The following is an 18255-nucleotide window of genomic DNA, read 5'->3' as shown; positions in this document are numbered from 1 at the left end:
GTACAATTGCCATGGTTAAAACATGAAAGCATATTTTCAATATTCTACAAAACTTTTTTATACTTTTTTTTTTTTTTTTGCAGATTTATAGCCCATTTAATTCTCATTTTTGTAGCTTTTTTTTAAGTTCTAGTTCAAACTATCTTTCAATCAAACCGAACATGCCTTTAATTTGAGTTAAATTATTTAAATACTTAAAGTAATATTGTCTTAACTTGTTAGATCTATATACTTTAGCTCTAAATTTAAATCTAAAATTTTATATTATAAGGTTTATGTGTTACAGTTAATCTATAATTACCAAACAATTTTTTTTTTTTTTTTTAAGAATAACATCAAATAATATTAAACTTTAGAGTTAATCTCTAATTTAGTATAATCATAAAATTTTCACCATAAAATAAATAATTGTCCTTGCAGAACTATGGACATTATAAAACCTCATAATACATTATAAGAAGGTCATCCCAAGTTTAATTTGATTAGCTTAAAAGCTTATACTAATACATTAACAGACTAATCATTATATTTTATTTTTTAATAATATAATAAAATTTCTCAACAATTATATTTTCTTTTTTTAATAATATTGCAAACTTTCTCTGTAATTATATTTTCTTTTTTAATGATATCCTAAACTTTTTATATTTTCTCTTTATTCTCAAGAAACATAAGTGATACTGTTTAAGAGCTTGGAACATTACAACTTGGAACATTACAACTTGATAAACTTATGTACTTTACATAATTTATACAAAGACAGTATTAAAAGAAAATTGAATATCACATTAACATTAACAACACACATGAGATGGTCCTTAGTCCTTGTTGACTAAGTCATGATGATTCCCAAGTACGGTGATACAACTTGGAAGAATTGAACCCAAAAAAACTTAAAAGGTATTCTTTAAGTATTTGAGTACCGAAACCAGAGCTGCTAGAGTGTCTAGACCAGTAGCATGGAATCCAGGAGGAAATCGGAAACACAAACACTCCTATGTTGAGGTTGGATTCAAATAATTCTCCTTCACCACCCGCTAGAGAGGTCATTGACCCCATAAAGTTATGACCTTTGTGACTGTACCATTTCAAGAATTCCTGACGCCCATGGAATGCTATGAATTTCATTGTCTGCAACTTCAAGAGACATGCCAAAGATAATGATATTCCTCGTTGAAACATGAAGCGGAGTGCCTAAATATAGAATTCTCACAAAGAAAGAATACATGTGAATCCACCAAATATCATGTAGTTATCAAATAGCAGAGCACAGTAAACAAAATATATCATAGATAGAAACTAATCCCATATTCATTATACAGTTAACATGGTTTATATCCAAATTCAACATCCTTGCCACATCTAGCATATTACGAAGGCCATTCCAGTCAATGTATAATAAGAATAATCAGAAAAGGTTCAAACATCCATCCATACAGAGTGTGTAATGAGTCTAAACTACTTCAAGGAAATGATTTCACATCCAAAATTCATAAACTAAGTCTGTATTAATTACTTACAATTGGGAGAATAGGTATATGTCTCTTCCATAACACCTGCACATGGGAAGATTGCAAAGTGAGCAGGAATTTAAAACCTGCCAAAAACTTTGAGCACAAAGATGAGGTTCATTTTGCAAAACCATAGTGAAAATGCCAAAAAATACTTGAATTCTGAAGACTTGAAACAAATGTAAGACCCGAGTAAAAATCAATTTACACAAACAATCACAAATACATAAGAAATAAAGACTTGAAACAAATGTAAAACGGAGTAAAAATAAAGTGAACCATGAAAAATAACTCGTAACATAAAAAAGATATAATTATTTAATGGCAACTGCATTTATGCAATCATAAACACCATGGTTGGACCAGATTGGAAGTACAATAATGCCATGTTAAAGAAACAACTCCCATACAGAGGATATAGGTGAAATATATTTACCAAAAATCAAGGAGAAGACGAAAATAAATGGAACTGCCCGTTTTTGCAATTGGAAGCCTTATAGAAACCGTCTGCAATCAAGATCAGAGTCTTAACGAATTCATTAATGGCGGAGAGCTTGATACACAGATAGTAAGTGTCAAAAATTCATTAAAAGAAACAAATCAAATCAAACTTGAAAACGGAGAAGAAGAAATTGATAAAAGGGAAAGAAACGATAACAGTCCATCACTCTGTTCAAATGCAACCGAATTCCACAAGCATCATTAACATTCAATCACATTTCATAGTATCATAATTCATTAATGGCGGAAAATCGATTCATGAAAATTTGCACTTTAAAATCTACATGTTTAAAGCCCCAAAAAACAATCCACAACTCCGTAAACAACCCAGGAATTTTTTTTATCTTTTCACATTAAGAAAATTTGAAACAGTCCGTATATCAAGGGAATGAACAATTTTTTCAATTAACTCGTTAAACAACTCCAATCATTCTCAATATCAACCCAAACAAAATAATAAACTTGGAAGAATTCAAATGTTTACAGAGACCCAGAAAGACAGATAGTAAGGGTAAAAAATTCACTAAAAGAAACAAATCAAATCAAACTTGAATTTACATCAGGATGCTCAGGTAATACCAGGGTTGTAGCCTTTGGATAACCGATGAAATTAAATTTCAAAAGAAAATCTATAGGGTAAACAAAAAAGAACATGAAAAGGGGAAACATGTAACTTCTAATGACTGAATATTTTTTGAGCATATAAGGCTGCCATGACAATGTCTATAAAGGTAATTTATTTAAAAATTATCTGGAAAAGATAAAGAAAACCAGAAATAGTTTGCAAGAAGATTAAATTGCATACTCTAAATCCTAATATTTTCTACTTGTCTTTCTTCCTCCATAGCCTTTAGCTTTATCACATGGGATTAGGGCTGATTTATTTGCACACAAAGGATATAAAATTTCAAAGAGGAAGATGATTACCTGCATAGTTGGAAAATCTTGAGTTGAAGTTGAATTGCTAGAAAAAAAAAACAAAAAAAAAACACTTTCAAATTGATTTAAAACATATTTATGAATTCTAAGCTTTAATTTAAAACTTATATTCAATTATGTGTATATATGTACTATGAGAGGTCAATTAAGTTGCTCTTGAAATTCCACCCACCATCCATAACAAATCCAAATTAAAAAAAAAAAAGTAGATATTTATATAACACAGTTGCTTGAGTTTGCAACTGAGAATGATGCAGTACATATTTATACACTAAGAAAAAAAAATAGGAGGCATGATCATTCTTAAAAAACTCAACAGCTAGGGAAATCCAAACTGCCAAAACCATGGTTTCCACCACCCTCTAGTTCAAATGCAGCCTTACCCAAAAGCAAATAGAGAGCAACCTTAATGTCTCCATCCTCCCCTCTAATTTACACTGTATGTTTTCCCAAACAGCATTTAACAACATGAAAATCTCAAATACTCAATTGCTCCCTCTTCTAACAGTATGTGACACCAAAAGTGAATGTGATTAAATTTTATCCAGCCTCTGTCATGAGGATTTTCTCACTAAAACCCAGAATTGTGTCTATCAAGCAAATTAACATGCAAAAAGTTATAACAATGGTTTGATCATATTAATAAAATAACCAATATTACTCTACAGATACATAATTTGGGAACAAAAGAGACTATAATAGCACCCAAAAAGCCCTAATTGAACATTTCAAGACACTACCTGTATGAACCAAAATTGTAAAAATTGAGAGAGAAGTGTGGCGAAAATAGGTTACCTAAAATCATACATCACAACAACTGAAGAGTATAATCAAAACTGAGAATGGCTGAGGAAAGTGAGAATGCATCTACCACTTTGGAGCAATTTATCCAGTCTCTGCCAAACTGCGCATTGAGTTTCTAAGAGTTTCCACTTTGGAACAATTTTATCCGGTCTCTGCCAAATGCGTTTATATAAAAATAAGAAACTTTGAATTCGACGGTGAAATTAGCATCTCGATCAGAAGATAGTGGAACCTGAGGTGGACGCGGTCCAGTCGAATGCGAAATTAGCATCTCGAATTTTCTCCCGATAGAATATTCAGATCCAGGTAGAGAGCAGTTGAGAGAGATAGATTACAGGAATAAGAAGTTGAGCGATGATTGAAATTGAAGAAGTGGGAGAGAAACGGTAAGAGAAATTTCAACCAAGAAATATAAAACTGTTCGAAGGTCGTGTTAAAAGCGAGAATGGGAGTGTTTAGAAAATTGACACCTCAACAGAGAAGGTTTTAGAATACGACACATCAGAAATACTCTCTACAGATTTAGTATATATATATAGATATATAAAAATTTGGTTAAAAAAGCAAAAAAATAACCATCAACAAAGATGATGGATAAAAACGTGGATGGGGTGTTTGTTAGAAGGGATATAGGAGATGAGATAGGGATAAAAAAATACGAGATAAATTATTTTGTGTTTGTTAGGGAGATAGAAGAGTGAGACAGATGAGGGATAAGCCTCTTACCCCTCAAATCCTGTACCCAAGAGGAGGTGGTATAAGGAGGTGAGATAAGCTCATGCGATTTTAATATGATGGAAAAGTCCATCTTATCCCTCAAATTAATGTTATGTAGTTTAAATAAGGTTAAAATAGTAAAATGTATTATTTTATCTCTATCCCTATCCCACGTACCAAACATTGAATAATAATTCTCGATTATTATATTTTTATCCTTATCCCAACCATTTATCATTGTCTTATCCCAACCATTATCCTTATCCCTATCCCAATAGAATACCAAACGCCCCGGGAGTGTAACAGATATAAGTGGGAATCAATTTGATTACCATGGCTAAGGGAGGGAATGACTCATTCCATGATTTATTGGAATCACACTTCCATTCCATGATTAGAATTACTAAGGGCCCGTTTGGTTGCTACTTTTCACGCTCCTGTTTGTCTTTTCATTTCAAAAGGGAGAGTTTTAGGTGTTTGGTTAGTTATCTCCTGTTTGCCTTTTAAATCTGAAAAGCAGCATTAGGTGTTTGATTAGTGACCTCCTGTTTACATTTCACACCTGAAAAGTAGCCTTTAAATCAAACATTAGGAATGAGATTAACTCACCCTCATTCCCATTCCATGGTATCTTTTCACACAACCAAACACTCCCTAAATGTAAGAAAAGAATGGATAAGGTGTAAACAACAACAAAAAAAGAAAACATTAGGAGAAATTTTACCCCTAACATCCAAAATGGCGTAATTTTATTCTTAACTTTCACAATCAAAAGCAACTTTACTCATAATGTTGACAAATTGCATCAATTGGAGAAATTATTAATCAAATTGTCTTATTGGTTATGAATCTTGTCATCTACACTTCACATGTGCGTCATTTCATCACTTATTAGTAACTGGTCACAAACATATGATTGAACATGAAATTTAAAAAAAAAAATATTGCATTTTGTACGAGTTTCAGAAAAAAATTTCAAAAATTTCACCGAATTTAAAAATATTAATCTTCAATTCTATCATTAAATCATACAAAATATGAATTTTTTTTAGAATCAACTTACGTGCAATTGTTGTAGAACAAAGAATAAAATATCTGCGTTTTATATTAATGTCTAAAATTGACTTAATTTGCCAACGTTAAGAATAAATCGCTCTTGGTTATCAATGTTAGAGATAAAATTGCACTATTTTAAACGTTAAAGTAAAATTGCTCATATCCGTAAACGTTAGAGATTTTTTTTTTTTTTCCACATTATCTTACAAATGGTGTTATCTTATTACAATTTGCCACCCTTATTTTTCAAATAACCAAAAATAGACCACGTGGAAATGTAAAATCTTCGAGAAATACACAAACATTCACCTAAAAATCATCCAAAAATATAACACCGGCTATAGCCGGTCACGGTTGCTTCCTGAGCAGAAAACCCTCCTCTCCTTCCTTCCCTTTATCGCCGGACGTTTTATGCCTCCATTGAATCCCTTTTCTTTTCCGGCAGTAAATTAATCATTAGTAATTTATTATTCAATTACATTACGTAATTTCCAGAAAGAAAGATAAAGAAGTATCTGAAAGAACCTGATCGGATTCGGATCTCCTTATAGTATTTAGCGATAAATTTCTGTTATAATAATAATAAAATACACACAGAGATTTCTCATTCTCCGGCGAGGCGAGGGTGGCTAGGAGTAGGAGATGTGGAGGAACGGCGTCGAGATACCGGAGGCAGTTATGGCTTACGAATTGAGAGACGCGTCCAATTGGTGGGAACAGATAAATCACTCGTTAGTTTGGCAGGATCGTATCTTTCACGGCCTTGCTGCTCTTTATGGCCTTGTCGCCGTAGTTGCTTTAGTACGTCTCTCGATTACTTTTTATTTCGTTTTTTCTGTGTATATACATTTGGAAGCTAAGTTTGTTAGTAATGATTAATAAATTTTACCTTAACTTGTCAATTGCGAAGCTAATTTACAACCGCACTTCTTACTCATTAGCAAATTCATGCAATTATGAAATTGGAGGAAATTTATCATGGATTCTAGGTTTTCCTTTTCTTTTCTCTGATTTCTTTTCATCAATTATCATATGCAGTGGAATAGGGAACACATTGTGATGACTGATGATCATTTACATGGCTGATTATTACTATTGCTTTTGTTTTATTTTTATGGTGATTGCTTCTCACTAGAAATTGTACGGTATCAGGTTCAACTTGTACGGATTCAAGTGAGAGTTCCAGAGTATGGTTGGACTACGCAGAAGGTTTTCCACTTTCTCAATTTCCTGGTTAATGGGGGTTCGTACCTGTTGCTGTTCTGTGAACAGTTCTAAAATTCTCTTTGTTATACATGTGGGTTTGCTGTTTTGATGTTGACCCCGTTTTCTCCTTCATCTTGCAGTTCGCTGTATTGTTTTCATCTTTCGGAGGAATATAGAGAGCATAAACCCACCTGTTAGTATCCCATTTGAAATTAAATTTTGTGATTTTTTTTCCTTTTATAATTGCTAATTTGTTGGTTAATGATGAATGTCTGTTAGATTCTCCAACATATCCTAATTGATTTGCCAAGTCTTGCTTTCTTCACCACATATGCACTCTTGGTTCTGTTCTGGGCAGAGATTTACTATCAGGTTGGCCTTTTCTTTTGCTTAATTTGTTCGTCGGGTCTGCTTTGCATTGAATTGGTTATGTTACAATGTTGGTGTATGTATTGAGCAGGCACGTGCTGTATCTACTGATGGACTTAGGCCAAGTTTCTTCACAATTAATGCAGTGGTTTATGCTGTTCAGGTGAAATTTCTTTTTTGTTGTTTCACTTATTGTAAGACTCAAAATGAGAAATAGGATACATATCCAAATAGTTTCTGCATGGAAGGATGGAAGCTTTGACTTTGTAGTTGTAAGATGTATGGCCGTTCAACTTCTTTTGCTGGTTTTGTTAGTTTTTGTTGAGGAGTTGGGCTGTGCATGTGGGAGGCCTTGACAAGTTCATTGGTCTTTAAATTTTGTTGGGATTCTCTGAGGTGAAAAAAAAGGGGATGAGTAAAGTTGTGATGAGGTTACAATTCAACTTGTGGTGTTTTAATTTTGATTAATGTGGTAGTAAAAATACAGTGGTAATCTGCTTCCATGTAGGTTTTTAGATATATGGAACGTGGAAAGACAAAGAATTGTTTCCCTCCTATTGTATTGGGTGGATGGGATTAGCCCTTAAATTAGCGATTGATTGCTCAATGCATTCTGCAGACCGAATAAGATGCAGTAAAAGAGTCTCTTCGGGCCTTATATGGTCCATGTCTTACAAAAGCAATCATGGGCCTAGTTATATTGAATCTTGTTGATGAGTGTACAAGACCTTCCAATTGGTTTATTTTATAACGACTCAAAATGCCAGGTTAAAGTTTAGCTCAACCCAAGTGTTCTTAGAAGCAAAAGAAATATTGGTAGCTTAGTGAGATAAATGGTTGTGGTGAAACTAATTTCATTTCAGCTCGTGTATATAGGGAATCATTCTATCCATTTTGGTTGAGCTGCCTTTTGATATGCTTGTATTGTCAAATTCACGCATGTTCTGAACTTTTCAGTCATTTGTAATGACATAGTCTTATCATAGAGTAAGGTAGCTTGTGTGCTGGACTGGTAATCTGCATATTCAAATTCCTTAATTGAAGTGGTGGCGTGGCATCCTCACTTACTTGAGTTTTGGTTGAGGTTAATGGTTAGATGTGAGGCTACATATATAGTGAGCTTGGTTGTGTTGGTTTTAAGTAGATGTTAAGGATGCTAATTGGTTCACAAGAAAAGAAGGATATCCGTGAATGTTGTTTGAAGGGCTTTTGTCATTTGAATAGTTGTCAGTTTTTTTAGACAAACTATTCGGTGGGCTATTTGAATCTTTAATATATTTTTGTCTTCTCTCTGAGTACGTCACACAAACTTTGCTTATTAATGGCTTTTTAGATTTTTCATTTGTATTATTTAAATGCTTTCTGAAATGTTATGTCATAGGCATGATATATGCCATCTTACACAATCAATCCTCTATAATTGAAATGCCAACCATGCTCCCATTGTTACGTGCCCGCAAACTGGATCTTTGTCACAAGTCTTTTCACAAGAAAATCCTTGATTTCTCTTTGCTTTTTTCGTTCTCCAAATCGCATATCCTTGAAGCTCAATGGTGATTTGTAAGAGATCACCAAACTTCCTCATTCTCTTTTTGATTGGAAAACTCATCTTAATTAATTTTATTGGATATGATCCTCCCCTCTAAATAGACAAGAATCTTAAATACATAAAGACTTCTTATTTAGAAAAAATCCCAAGTAGTAAAACTCCTATATAATGGAACTTCTTAAATACTACAACTCCGAAACAATGAAAATCTCTAAAGAATACAATGTTAAAGGGCGGCCCGGTCGCATTACGCGTCCCCGCTGAGCGAGGGTCCGGGGAGGGGTCCCACCACAAGGGTGTATTGGAGGCAAGCCTTCCCTTGCCAATTTAATTGGCAAGAGGCCGCTCCTAAGACTCGAACCCGTGACCTCTGGTCACACGGCAACAACGTTTTACCGTTGCGCCAAGGCTCGCCCTCTAAAGAATACAATGTTAAATAAAAAAAATTCCTAAATATTTTAAAACATTAAATAGAATAAAATCCCTCTACTTTAGCTAAAAGATCTAAGCCCTTATTGCAGTGCCGTAACACTCAACTTGTTTCAGGCAAGCAAATAAAGAGAATTATGCTCACAGTTTCCAGGCATGTATGAATGAAATAGAAAATGGTGTATTTAAGATATTCGTGTTCTTGGATGGTGATTTTGTCAAGAAGTAAATTTGAGGTACTGCTTAGGAAACACATTTCTCAAAGTATAGAATTAACAATTGTTCCTTCTACTTTGGTTCCCACGCAATAGAATTTCTACGAGGAGAATTAGAATGCTAATTAGCTAATGGAAACAAATAATGAATTAGAGAGTTAACATTATGTTCATGATTAATACTATGTAGCACTCATCCCTTAATAAATGAGGTTAAAATTCATTTGTTTTGAGGAAGATATTTTCGTAGAAAGCAATCTCTTAGTGGCTGTTTAATAAAACTGAATATTAAGTGTTGAAAAAAATAAGTATCGAATATTATTAGTACTGAAGTTGTTAAAAAGGCTAAGGTTGTTTGATAGATAATGAGAACAAAGTACTTAATTTAAAATGCGGAAGGTTTTTATAAGATATAAAAATTGTCTTCTAGTAGAATTTTATATGAAATGATATTATATATATTTGAAGAGTATTCGAATAATTTTTTATATAAAAACTTAAAATACTATTGTTGGTAATAGTCAACTTGAAGGTAAAAGACTTAATCTATTAATTGCTAGTGTTTATTAAGGTTATTAAACATCCCCTTAATTTATAGAAAATGTTCTCATTGTGAAAGATTAAGCAATTTATACTTATATAAACCATCTACTGAGGTAATGAAACAATTTGTATTTTCCTTTTTCTTATATATAGTTTTCTTTTTCCTATTGAAAATTTGATATTTAAAAGTTCAAAATCTAATATAAGATATAGGTCCCTATGGGTTTTGTATTTTGATCATAATCATAAAAATCAAACAAATAATACCAAATATTTTTTATTAACCAAAAATAAAAACCTTAAGATTTGAAATTAGTACTACTTGTTTTGTTTCTTCAAAATTTGAAATTTGGCGCAACGGTAAAACGTTGTTGTCGTGTGACCGAAGGTCACGGGTTCGAGTCTTAGGAGCGGCCTCTTGTCAAAAAAAAATTGGCAAGGGAAGGCTTGCTCCCAGTACACCCTCGTGGTGGGACCCCTCCCCGGACCCTCGCTTAGCGGGGACGCGTAGTGCACCGGGCCGCCCTTTACTATTGTGGATGAAAATTGTACAGTTTTGAGAGAACAGAGTGTTTGATTATATAAAATATCGACAATTGGAATTTCTACTGTATGATTGTAACAAATTCGAGAACTAAATGCAAATTTGAATCAATAGTAAGTTATTTTTTAAAGTCAAATTATAGGGTATTCTTTTTGGAATAATTAATCCTTTTCATATGGTCTCTCCACTTAAGTTTTTTTATTATATAACTATCAATTTTGGTACTTGATATTTAATTAGTAAATCACTTTTTAATTGTAGAACTAACGTTGCAATTTGTGAAACTGTAAGATTCAAGTGTTTTAACGTCAAATTTTGTTCCTTCATTGTCTACTTTTTGTTTTAATTTGCCATTAAATTGCCCCATTTTTATACCGGTTACTACTAGAGTTCCTTACCCATACTTTCTGTGATTTAATTTGTTTCAGATCGCAATGTGGTTGGTTTTATGGTGGAAGAACCACCATCTGGTGGTCGTCATCTCTAAGATGTTCTTTGCAGGTCTTTTCTTTTATACAAAACACTAAAGAACTTTACATCCCTAGGTACTTTCTCATCCTTGTGACTGATATAGGCTGTTTTGACCTGTATCTACTTTACAGGGGTGTCATTGTTTGCAGCTCTTGGTTTTCTACTTTATGGCGGAAGGTAATTTATTTTTCCTTTTCTATCTGCTACGGAAGTCATTTATTTGAAGTTAACTAAGTGGACAGTGTGGCTTTGCCATGCTATTTTCTTAAAAGAATATGTTAATTTTTTGATGGGATTGCATTCTTAGCAGGTGGTGATTTTGCCCAACCTACTTTACAACCATGTCCATATGAGACTTAATTATTTGTCAAAGTCGTACTGTAATCATTATTTGGCTTCCAACGACCCATCACTCTCTCCACAAACAAAAAAACTGAAGTTTTGCTTTTCTATAGATATCCGTTTTGTTGATTCTAAATTTATAACCTCACTGGCATAGCTATAGAATTCGTTAATTCTGTTGCTGCTCACATTGTCATCACCAAGTTTTATAAGCGACTTTGATCACCTTGCAACATCATGCCCCTGTGATTAACACAGTTAAACCATGTCAAGTTGACTGCCAATTTTGTGACAATGTTTTTTTTAGTTCATTGTTTGATTACGGGTAGAGTGGATATGGAATTGTGGACTTAGCTGCCTGTGGTTCTTAGTGAACGTTGCTTATTCTTCCACTTAACCAAAATACATTTGGATCCATGCCTTGCTTGCAATTTTTTTGGGTGGGTGTGTTTGTATTCTCCAAAAGCAAATTAGTTTAACCTTACCCGCTCCCCCCTCCCGCCCACCCCGAACGAAAGTAAGTTGGGTAGGGAGTTCTTTTAGGCCTTCCTATCTTGTAGGTAAGACAGACTTGCATCATTAGGGTGTCGTCTGAAATATTGAGATTCTTGAGGCCTCTTTTGGTAAAAATTTAGGAGAATGCAGTTACACCTTTAAAAATATGCCTTCTTAACTTGTAGGAGTTGACTGGTAAGATAGTCTTGCATAGGTTGTCTGGAATATTGAGATTGTATTTCATGCATAGTTGCTAAAGGCGCTAGGGGTCTTGGAGCCTAGGCACAAGGCTCAGGCACGCACCTGATGAACAGAAGGTGCAAAAAATGAAAAAAAAAAAAAAACGATACAAAATCTAATCATCAATATTTGATACTAATATCGCTAATACTCCATTAGTAGTTGAGGCACAAGTTATGATGAACTAAAAAGCTCACTTATAACCACACAAAAAAGACAACCACATAAAAACATAATATTAAACGTCAAAAAAAACCAAGTGTTGAGAACAAAAAGACAGATACTAGAACTGCAGGAAACATTTGTTGGTTTCATGTGTCGCACGGCAGAAGGAGCTTCTCTCCGTTACGTCTCTTACTCTTCTTCCCTCCCTTCTATTTTTGAGTCTCTTATTCTTTTTTACTTTTTTACGTTGATCAACTGTTTAGATTTAAGTTTTACTAAATAGAATCAATGGATGTGATTGATCAACCTTTTATTTTAACGAGAGCAGTAAAAAAAATAAAAACCTAATCATTAATGAAAACGAAGAAGAGGCGTGCCTCAGGAGAGCCTGCGAAGCCTAGCCGAGGTGCACAAGGTGAGAGCCTTTTAAGCAGAGCCTCGCCTAGGACTTATCAGGTGTAATACCTTGAGCCTCGCCTGAGGCGCGCCTTTAACAACTATGGTTTCATGGTTTATGATGACTAGCGGATTTTTTTATGTTAAGGATGTCCTCATTATTCTGTATTTTGAATTTTTTTAGGAGAATGCAGATACACCTTTCTATTGTTTTGTTTTCTATGTTCTTTTGTTTCTGGAACTGTATCTATTTAATTTGACGACGCCAGTTGGTTTTGATGGTCCATGATGTTATAAAATGCAATAGATCTGATAGACTTTTTTTATTTCTCTGATTATCTCATCACCCTGTTCCTTCCATGTTCCATCAAAGCTTCTCCTATAGGAATCTTTTATGCAGCAATCTTACGTACTATCTTTGAACTTCATTTTTTGGTAGGCTCTTTTTAATGTTGCAGCGCTTCCCTGTGGAATCCAAAGGGAGGCGTAAGAAGTTGCAAGAGGTGTGTATTTATTTGAAAGTTATTTTCTGTTCTGTATTATGTCAATTTTTTTTATGGTTAATTAAAAAAAAACCCATGTGGTTTTGGTAATTTGCAGATGGGTGTCTGTGTTTTTTTTGTTGAAACAAGAGGACTGAGGTTCTTGCCTAGTTGCAAATCAAGGATTTTTAGGTTGACATTGTCAATTTGACCGTTGATGAATCACAAAATAGCAAATTCCAAGAATTGATGATATTCTAAGCAACTTTAATTTCAACTTTTTAATTTTGAGGTCATTTAGGTGTTGTTTGGTTAGGAGAGAGAAAGTTAAAGTTTAGGGAGAGAGCTCCAAAAAATGATGAGTTTGAAAAATAAAAAATGTGGTTCCATTTTAATTCTTGGAATTTTCTATTTTGAGGTAATCAACTGTCAAATTGACAATGTCAACCTAAAAGTCTTTGATATGTAAATGGGCAAGAACCTCAGTCCTCTTTTTTCAACAAAAAAACCACAGGCACCCATATACAAATTAGTGAAACCCAAAGGTTTTTTTTTTTTTTTTTTTTTTTTTTTTTTTTTTTAAATTAACTTTAAAAAAAAAAATAAATGAATTTTTTATTATTTATTTATTAATTTTCTTTCTAATGTTCTCTTTCAACAGGTTGGTTATGTGACCACCATATGTTTCTCTTGCTTCCTTGTCAGATGCATTATGGTGAGTTATTGTCATTCTATTGTTTTTCTGTCTTGTTTTCGTTTTTCAACCGATGTTCATTTGATGATGCCATTGCGCCTTTTTGAAAATATTAAAGCAAGGGATTAGTGCTTACTCGAAGTTGTTCATGATATTGCACAACTATTGTTGGGTTGCATTATTATTAAATTCTTTTGTTGGTGATCGTTCAAGCATTTTGTTCGACATTGCTTACAGGAGATGGATTTTTATGTTGGTCACATATTTTTTTCATTTAGTTTTCTTGAAGCGCGTCTAATACTTGGCTTGCACTGTCGTTCTTGTGCCTCAGATGTGCTTTAATGCATTTGACAAAGCTGCAGATCTTGATGTATTGGATCATCCAGTTCTGAACTTTATATACTACCTGGTAAGTCTTGCCAAATGAGTATACTTGATAAGCAAATATCAGTTACAGTACATTGTGACAGCAAGCTTTCTCTATACAATGGTCTGATTGGGACATGGGATAGTTTTCTTTTGTTTTGTAGCACATACATGCTTATAACATGTTTATCGTATAAATAGAGGTTTGCTGAAGAAGTTATAAAAATAGTTTCTATAAACATTTTGACCATTCCGTTGAAAGGATAATAGTTCAAAACAAATTGAACTTTGATGAAGTATCATAGTTGTTAAAGGCGCACTAAAGCGCTAAGGGGTCTTGGAGCCTAGGCTCAAGGCTCAAGGCGCAACGCAAGGCGCGCTCCTGAGGAACACGAGGCGCAGGAAAAAAAAATATATACTTTATTACTAGTTAAAGCATATCAATATTTGATATCAAATATCACTAATACTCTATTTCCAGTTAAAGCATAATCCAAAAAAACACACTTAAAGTTAAGTTCATACTTCATAGAGACATTAACGTATAACAGTAAAAAAAAAAACCCTAGTGAAAACAGTGTATGTTACTATTCTTATTTACGTCTCTTGATATTCTTATTTAGATCAAGGGTTAAAATTAAGTTTATTTAAATTAGATTAGTGGTTGAGATTAATCAACCATTTGTTTTACACAAAACAGTAAAAAAAAAAACCCTAGTGAAAACAGTATATGTTACTGAGGCGCGCCTTGACTCGGACTCTGAAGCCCAGGCGAGGCGCACAGGGTGAGAGCCTTTTAAACTGCGCCTCGCCTTGTGCAATCAAGGCTCACTACCTTGAATTTTGCGTAGGCGCGCCTTTAACAACTATGTGAAGTATGCAACTGCAAGCATGTGTTTTCAGATGGTAGTATTCTTTATGTTTAAGAGTCTTGATATGTTCAATCCCTTAAACTAATTGGTAGAAATCTCCAAAATAGAATGAGCGGAACTTTGCTAATTATAAATCAGCTTAGCTGCATTATTCCGCAAAAAACAAAATTTTCAGGTGGCTGCATCTTATTTGGAGATATTTGGGTTTCGTGCATATTACTGTTTTGAAAATTGGTTGCTGAAACTTATAATTTCATACCGGGAAATGAAACGGAAACGGATACCGGGAAACATTATTTCTAAGAAAAATTAGCTAGGAAACGGTAATGGATACGGAAAAGAAATGGACACGAAACACGGAAATGCTATTGAAGAAGAGTTTCCGTGCAACATAGTTTCATACCCATATCTAGCTCATCTATGAGATTTTGGCAGCACATATAATTTCCAAAGTGTTATTGAGTGGTCAGTTCGGTACTCTTGATATTTAAAGGCTCTTTTAGGTTTTTTACATCTACTTTCTGAATTGGGTTTGTCATAGCTTACATGTTATACCTATATATGTATGTATTTTAACCCTAATTTCCTATGTGTTTCTTTCATCACCAATCTTGCAACCCTTTTTATTGCAGCTGGTGGAGATTTTACCTTCGTCATTGGTGCTTTTCATTCTGCGGAAATTGCCCCCAAAACGTGGTATAACACAGTATCATCCTATTCGTTGAAAGGATTGGAGAGCACACAGATAGATATCTAAATTTCAAATTCTTGAGGATGGATGTAAAGTTTCGTTTGAGTTTCGTGTGATGCCTGCGTGCGAAGAGACCAGCAAGGGCGAGCAGAACAACTGACTATTGTTTTGTTTATTTCATTGTCTTTGGGAGTTGGAAGCTGATCTCAGAGTATATGAATAGAAATGTCTGTTTCATGTTGTAGATGTGTTGAAGAGCGTACGTACTACTGCCTAAGGATGTAAAATATGTGTGATAATTAATATTCCGTTCCTTGTATTCGTATACGTCTGTCGTCTGTCTTGCGTGTGTCTCATAGTTCTTGATTTCGGGCATTTGCATACACAGGAGATAGGGGAAACAAAGGTGTTAATTATACTGTGCCGCACTTGATTGAAGTTGTGATGTGTTTGTTAAACTGATTTTTTTCACTCCTTAGGTGTATGTTTTAACAAGAAACAATTTGCATATTTAAGAAAGGAAACATGAGAGCTTGAAATGCAGTAAAAACGTTGTGAAACCGAAATTTAGGAAAACTTTACCTTCACTGCCACGAATCGGTCTTGTAGTTGATGGACAACAGGTGAGCGATGGGCGAAATTGTGCATGTTTTCATGGCAGATTTCGATTTTCTGTGAGCTCTGTTCATCTCTAACAAGTATGATGATTTTGTAAAATATGATGGGCGAAATTGTGCATGTTTTCATGGCAGATTTCGATTTTCTGCAAGCTCTGTTCATCTCTAACAAGTATGATGAATTTGTAAAATATGTGGGATAATTAATATTCCGTTTCCTTGTATTCGTATACGTTTGTCTTGCGTGCGTCTTATAGTTCTTGATTTCGGGCATTTGCATACACATGAGATGGGAAAGAAAGGTGTTAATTATATCCGCATCACCCTTGATCGAGGTTGTGATGTGTTAAGGAAACATGAGAGAGATTGAAATGCAGTAAAAACATTGAGAAACCAAAATTAGGAAAACTTACCTTCACAGTCACGAACTGATCTTGCTTGCACGGTCAGGCTGATAGGCGTAGTCGATTGACAATAGGCGAATATTCCTGTACTACCCTTTGTTGATCCCGAGAGCTGCGTGTGATGGTCGAAAATGTCCATGTTTTCATGGCAGATTTGGTTTTTCTGTGAGCTCTGTTCATCTCTAACAAGTTTGATGAATTTGTAGAATGGAGGTTTGAATTAGATAGCTGTGCTTTGACTGTCAGGTTGATGCTTATTATACTTTACTCTTTTGATTTGAATGGTAGGTTTTACTTCATGGAACAAGAAAATATAAGTTTGTTTATAAATTTAATACAGAGACTGAGTTTATTTATTTTTTAAGGCCTTTGAAATCTATGACTTTAGGATATACAATTGGGCTACTTTGAAAAGAAAATTCTTCCAGGATATGTAATACTCATGTCTTTTGGTTTTGTCTATTAATCAAAGTGAAAATTAGCATTAGTTATAGGGTAAATAATTTATAGGTCCCCTCTTTTTTACCTAACATACTGTTTAGTCCTCCTATTTTGAAAAACACATTATAAAGTCCGTATCTTTTATCAATATTAATCATTTAGTCCTTCTGTCTAGTTTTTTTATATTTTTAACCGTACATAGTTTAGCTTTCAAGACCGTCATAGTAAATACAAAATGATCATGTTACTTTGTTATTTTCTGTCTGTCTGCTTATGCCAAATATAACGGTTAAAAATCTAGAAAAAAACAGACAGAAGGACCAACGAGTTAATATTGATAAAAGATAGGGATCTTATAATGTGTTTTTCAAAATAGGAGGACTAAACAGTGTGTTAGGTAAAAAGGAGGGCACTAATAAATTATTTACCCTTAGTTATATGTAGCTCGACTGATATTCCGAAGCAGGAGAGTTAGCCAGCCGAACCAAGCTCGAGTCTGGATAGGTTTCTATTGGCTTGTTAATATTTCTAGTCGAATCCTTTCAAACTGAGTTTAGAGTAGTTTTAATACATTATGAGCCCATTGAACTTAGTTCAAAAAGTTGATTAGTCTCTGAACATGATTAACTTTTTAAATTCACTATACGGAACAAGATTGCTTAAAACATGATTTTTATGTAAATTTCCCCTTTTATAACTACGGGTTAATTACATAAAAGTTAAGAATTACCTAAATTATTACAAGTGTTCACATATTTCCTCTAGGGGTTAGTTACATATGAATATCATAATTAACTATAAAATTACAACTAAATCAGATTATCAAATTTAATTTTGAATATGTCATTATTTTTCATATATAATAAATAAAGTATGCATTTAAACCCTAATTAAAAAATTCTAAACTCCAATTCATAAATTCTAAACCCTAAACAATATATTAGATCCTTAATTTGCAAACTCCAAAATTAATGATTTTATTAGTTTGATATAATTGAAAATTAGGACTTGATATAATTGAAAATAGTTTTTGAAATATGAATTTATATGTAAATTTCTTTTTCGTTTTTATAACCAAGTATAAGTTACATGTTAATCATGATTAAACTAATTATTTATTTGAAAGTAAAAGTGTTTTTAGCATCAAATAAAATATATGAAACTGTTTAAAAAATTTTATTTTTAAAAACCAAAAA

At 33.4% G+C, this 18255-nt stretch overlaps 1 protein-coding gene and 2 long non-coding RNA genes across 3 annotated transcripts; 1 reads left to right on the top strand and 2 right to left on the bottom strand.

The window, feature by feature from the left end:
• Positions 1-700: 700 nt before the first annotated feature.
• On the bottom strand, positions 701-4252 carry LOC136226583 (uncharacterized). Its single transcript, XR_010687779.1, has 5 exons — positions 3988-4252; positions 3747-3907; positions 2940-2976; positions 1948-2018; positions 701-1556 (listed from the first exon to the last, which is right to left on the bottom strand). It is a non-coding gene; the product is annotated as an uncharacterized lncRNA (long non-coding RNA).
• A 1605-nt stretch (positions 4253-5857) lies between these two features.
• LOC136226138 (protein TOM THREE HOMOLOG 1-like) lies at positions 5858-15924 on the top strand. The gene is made up of 11 exons (XM_066014472.1): positions 5858-6329; positions 6681-6771; positions 6875-6927; positions 7014-7106; positions 7195-7266; positions 10812-10884; positions 10986-11031; positions 12932-12995; positions 13636-13689; positions 14000-14077; positions 15539-15924. Exons 1-11 carry the CDS (start codon positions 6171-6173, stop codon positions 15629-15631), a joined length of 876 nt encoding a protein of 291 aa, XP_065870544.1. The 5' UTR covers positions 5858-6170; the 3' UTR covers positions 15632-15924.
• On the bottom strand, positions 11857-16833 carry LOC136226139 (uncharacterized). The gene is made up of 3 exons (XR_010687612.1): positions 16628-16833; positions 16180-16473; positions 11857-11994 (listed from the first exon to the last, which is right to left on the bottom strand). It is a non-coding gene; the product is annotated as an uncharacterized lncRNA (long non-coding RNA).
• Positions 16834-18255: the final 1422 nt, after the last annotated feature.

Source organism: Euphorbia lathyris, chromosome 4, assembly GCF_963576675.1.
Source record: "Euphorbia lathyris chromosome 4, ddEupLath1.1, whole genome shotgun sequence".
NCBI classification, from domain to species: domain Eukaryota; kingdom Viridiplantae; phylum Streptophyta; class Magnoliopsida; order Malpighiales; family Euphorbiaceae; genus Euphorbia; species Euphorbia lathyris.
The sequence above is the reverse complement of the archived record's forward strand: the minus strand, read 5'-3'. Positions and strand labels throughout refer to the sequence as shown.

Excerpts from the sequence above, each read along its gene's own strand:
- LOC136226138 (XM_066014472.1), top strand. The coding sequence starts at position 6,171 with ATGTGGAGGAACGGCGTCGAGATACCGGAGGCAGTTATGGCTTACGAA. Across the intron at positions 6,772-6,874 it reads CAATTTCCTGGTTAATGGGG|TTCGCTGTATTGTTTTCATC; the intron begins GTTCGTACCTGT and ends TTCATCTTGCAG. Across the intron at positions 11,032-12,931 it reads TTTCTACTTTATGGCGGAAG|GCTCTTTTTAATGTTGCAGC; the intron begins GTAATTTATTTT and ends ATTTTTTGGTAG.